The sequence below is a fragment of the Tachysurus fulvidraco genome, chromosome 21 (genome assembly GCF_022655615.1).
Source record: "Tachysurus fulvidraco isolate hzauxx_2018 chromosome 21, HZAU_PFXX_2.0, whole genome shotgun sequence".
In the NCBI taxonomy this organism is placed as follows: Eukaryota; Metazoa; Chordata; class Actinopteri; order Siluriformes; family Bagridae; genus Tachysurus; species Tachysurus fulvidraco.
The window spans coordinates 1,259,598-1,264,597 of record NC_062538.1 but is presented as its reverse complement, the minus strand read 5'-3'; the positions used below and the strand labels follow the sequence as shown (position 1 = coordinate 1,264,597).

The following is a 5,000-nucleotide window of genomic DNA, read 5'->3' as shown; positions in this document are numbered from 1 at the left end:
TAAGAAATTTGATTCGCATTGAAACGTTCTTCGTTTATTATTATGGACTAGCGCTAAAGAGCTATACTGACTGCTAAGCTAACGCTTTCTCGCAGCGTAACTCTGAAAGATCTTTACGTCAGATGCTAAACGATGCTAAGTCCTGGACTAGCCTGTGATGACCGAACATCCACACAACCAATTCAGAGACAAACTGAAGGCATTTGTGTCTCTTCACGAGCATATAAACAGATAGAATTAAAGTTGAATAAAATTAGCTAGCTAATCAGAAAAAAAACAAAGTTGGATCAAATTAGAGTTGAATAAAATTATCCAGCTAATCGGTGAGAACGTGAACTAGCAAACAGGGTGTGGCATCGGATTCACGATTTTAGGTTTGTTGATATATAGCTATATATTGTTGATGTATATTGTTAGCTAGCTAGAAAGCTAAGCCTGTTAAATCCTTATGCGGTTTATGACACGATCGTTAGAAGACAAACCTATTATTAATGTAGTATTTAAAAATATTTTCCATGCTGTGTTTTCCGCAGTGTGCGGCTGTGACCTCGCCTGTTCCGGATTCTTCCAGCAGGCCGGTGAGTACATCTGCACCGAGGACTACCAGCGGCTTTACGGCACTAAATGTGACAGCTGCGGTGAATTCATCAGCGGGGAAGTGGTGTCAGCTCTGAACAGGGCGTACCACCCCAAGTGCTTCATCTGCACCATCTGCAGGTACCAAACACTTTACAGCACATATGTCCTTCATGTAGGAATATATATAGGGGGGCCACGGTGGCTTAGTGGTTAGCACGTTCGCCTCACACCTCCAGGGTTGGGGGTTCGATTCCCGCCTCCGCCTTGTGTGTGTGGAGTTTGCATGTTCTCCCCATGCCTCGGGGGTTTCCTCCGGGTACTCCGGTTTCCTCCCCCGGTCCAAAGACATGCATGGTAGGTTGATTGGCATCTCTGGAAAATTGTCCGTAGTGTGTGAGTATGTGAGTGAATGAGAGTGTGTGTGTGCCCTGCGATGGGTTGGCACTCCGTCCAGGGTGTATCCTGCCTCGATGCCCGATGACAGCTGAGATAGGCACAGGCTCCCCGTGACCCGAGAAGTTCGGATAAGCGGTAGAAAATGAATGAATGAATGAATGAATATATATATATATATACGTATTTCAGGTCCACCAGAAGTTTTTTTTTGTGTGAAATCACAGTTGCACAAACGCACATGAACGGAACAGGGTCGAATGTGTGTCGCGACAACGTCACAGAAACGTTCAGGACCGCATCTGTGAAAAACCTGTGGCCGCTTTAACATTTGTAAGCTCCTCCTCCGTAGATCACAGCGTTTTACACGGTTTTGCTTTCATTTCAGTCGTCGTGACATACTGTATACACATAAGTGTCGGTAAGATGTTCAATCAACAGAAGCTTCTAGAACAGCTTCGAAGCACCTCAACCAAGATTCTATGGAAGAAGCCTCTGGAGTAACTGCACTTCAGAACATGCTCTAAATTCTCCTGGAGGTGTTTAGTTGGTTTGCGATCATGTGATCAAGTGATCAGCCGACAGTGAAGGCAACATCGTTTATTCTGACCCAGATCCAGGTCTGGTTCTGTTACCCGTCTGGTTCTGTTACCCGTCCTCCTTTGCCCCTCACTGTAATCACCTTCCTGTGCTTTTCCTGTAACTAATCATAATGTCTGTCTTGTCCTTTGTCCATGAAATTGAGGTTGAGGGAAAGGAACACAGCCATGTTCACAACCTGTAAAAGTTCCCTCAGGCGCAGCTTGTATTTGTGTTCACCTTTAAACGGCTAACTGAGAGGAAAACAATCTAGGACAGTTCCTCAGCTGCAGGCTGAATCCCAGCGTCAGGAACCTGCACTGCAGCTGGACGCCATTCTGAATCTCAGCATGAGAGAGGAGGTCTAAACCACACACACTAACACACAAACATACACACACACACACACAAACACACACACACACAAACTCTCTCACACACACACTCACAGACTAACACAGAAAAACATAAACATACACACTCACAGACTAACACACTAACACACAAACATACACACACACAAACTCTCTCACACACACACACTCACAGACTAACACAGAAACACAGTCACACACACTAACACACATACATGCACACACAAACTCTCACACACTAAACCACACACACGCATAAACATTAAAACAGAAACACACAAACATACACACTAATGCACAAACATACACGCACGCACGCAACCTCTCACACACACGCACACACACACTCACAGACTAACACACAAACACAGTCACACACACTAACACACATACACGCACACACACAAACTCTCACACACTAAACCACACACACACACACACACATGCATAAACACTAACACAGAAACACAAACATACACACATGCGCACATTAACACACAAACATACATGCACACACACACAAACACAGACACACACACACACACACACACACACACACACACACATATCAGAGATGAAACACTTTGTATAATTAAAAATAAAAATATAATTAATAATAACTGTAGATGATGTTAGGCGATAGTGAAGATATCACACAATTCTGGCGTTTTTCTAAAAAATATTGTCTCAGATTTTTTATGTTATGCTTATAAGCAGTTAATCATAATGTTAGTGTAGCGTTAATCATAAGGAACTCAGACCTTCTGAAGATGTAGAGATTGATCCTGGAGTCTTTATTTCATCATGATCTCATGCCTTCATGCCAAAATGATGAAGGTGTGAATGTTGTACGTCATTGTGCAGCGACACAACATCCGCTTTAACACATCTGACGTCTCACCAAGACAAAAAAGTCTTTTCCCAAGAACTCATGATCTGTCCATCGTTTTGTTCTGTACACTGTATCATCCACATGACCAGTTTTACACTGCGCTCTGTTTGTGTGTGTGTGTGTGTGTGTGTGTGTGTGTGTGCCCTTCTTTATCCTTCTGGACCAGGACTGAGCTCTGCTGTCGTGGCCTGGAGCTCCCAGCAGGGAGGAGAGCGTAGATCCATAAAAAGTAGAGCCTTAAGGAGATCGTCACTGCTCTTGTAATGCATTAGAGCTCTTACGCACGTCTGTAGCTGTCGTTGACATGAAAGGATTTTTTTCACCGTGAGGACTTTTATTAGACTGAAATGTAACAGATTATGTTATATCGCCTAACAGATTATCATAGAAAAGTAGCATGAACTCGTTTTCATGAACTGATTTAAGGATTTTTGAAATCGCAAGAGATTTCTTTTGTATTTTCAGAGTTTTTAGAGAATAGTGTAGAAAACAAAAAGCCTCCAGAACCTGTCACGATGGCTTGGGCAATTTACTGCTGGGACACCAGGGGGCGATCTGGCAGGGGTTTGTTAATAATCGGTGCCGTGTGTCTTTGTTTATGTTTTGTTCTCCTGTTTGTCCCGCCCCATCCTTCTCCCATTTCCACGTCTACACACCAGTTTCCTTATATTACACCGATCACCTGCCGATTTATACCTGCCGTCTCATGTGTGTGTGTGTGTGTGTGTGTGTTTGCTGAGTCCTTGTCCTTTGCCTCCTGATTTTGAAGCGAAAGTGACGTGACGTGACGTGACATGACATGACATACGGCTAAGTACGGTGACCCATACTCAGAATTCGTTCTCTGCATTTAACCCATCCAAAGTGCACACACACTGCAGTGAACACACACACACCGTGAACACACACCCGGAGCAGTGGGAAGTCATTTATACTGTGGCGCCTGGGGTTCAGTGCCTTGCTCAAGGGCACCTCAGTCGTGGTATTGCCGACCCGAGACTCGAACCCACAACCTTAGTGTTAGGAGTCAAAGCTTTCTAACCATTAGGCTACGACTTCCTAGTCTTGTGTTTTTGTTTGTAATTTTGTGTTTTAGGTATTAGTTTTTTTCTCAGTCTTCCCATGTGTTTGTATTTCTGTTATTTTTAAACAAATTCCCACTGTCTCTTATGACATCCTCGCATTTTTATCAGAAACACTTCTTTCTTTGAGGAAGCTCAGAGTCCAGAGTCAGTCAAACTTGACTTGACAAGTAGCTCAATAAAAAGCAAAATAAAATAAAACTGTGGTGAACTGAATAGTATCTTCATTATATCTTCAATGTAGTTTTACTCTTTCGGTGGAAAAAAGTTCCCATTTTCAAGTAACTCCCCCTTATGAGGCTCGTCACTATACGCTTAACGATTAGGATCTCAATTACGCTCTCTGATCAGCTGCGGACTAAAATCTTTAATGAAGTAAGAACAAATCCAACTTCAGGCAGCATTAATCTCCGCCATCTTCCCGTCGCCGTATCAAGTAATTAACCTCGGCCTAATTTGCTCAGCCGCAAAAGCCTCTTTATTCGCACACGTGGCTCAGATGCTGACAAAAGGTCGTCCGCTCCTGTTTAATCTTATAATCTCTATTTACTAAACTAAACGATGAGACAGTTAATAACTGAGAACATATTAGCCGGAAACATCAGTGAGGTTTAATTTCTGTCTGGATATTTTGGGAAACAACTTCTATTGATTTCATAATCAAACAATCAATGATGTAATGCATATCCATGCGATGAGGATGATTCGCTCTTCATCTAGAAGTTGATTATATTCCTATAACTGCAGAGTTTTATTCGTTTCATACCGCGGCATTTAGCTGACAACAGGAATTTGTCAGTTATGGAAGTTTTATAAAGTTATATACAGTTTAAAATCTGCCAGGTAATAAAAATTCAGCCCCTCCTCCTAGACCAGGGGTCGGCAACCTTAAACACTCAGAGCCATTTGGAGCCGTTTCCCACACACAAAAAAAACACAGGGAGCCACAAAACCCTTCTGACATCTAAAATGAAGAGAACACCGCATGTATCGTTTTTTTACCTTTATGGAAAGTGTAGAAAAAATTGTAGTGTGTTGCATTTATGACATCAATAAACTGCTACCGAGTAAACGCAATTTTATTTCTGCAGGCAAACAAAA

General features: G+C 42.5%; 1 protein-coding gene across 9 annotated transcripts in view; it reads left to right on the top strand.

The window, feature by feature from the left end:
* Positions 1 to 5,000, top strand: part of LOC113647515 (actin-binding LIM protein 3-like) — a 59,058-nt gene that overhangs the window by 29,149 nt on the left and 24,909 nt on the right. For all 9 annotated transcript variants that reach the window (XM_047805761.1, XM_047805767.1, XM_047805764.1 and 6 more), the window contains one exon: positions 534 to 717. In XM_047805761.1, the coding sequence (XP_047661717.1) occupies positions 534 to 717 (184 nt within the window). The remainder of the gene's footprint in view (positions 1 to 533; positions 718 to 5,000) is intronic.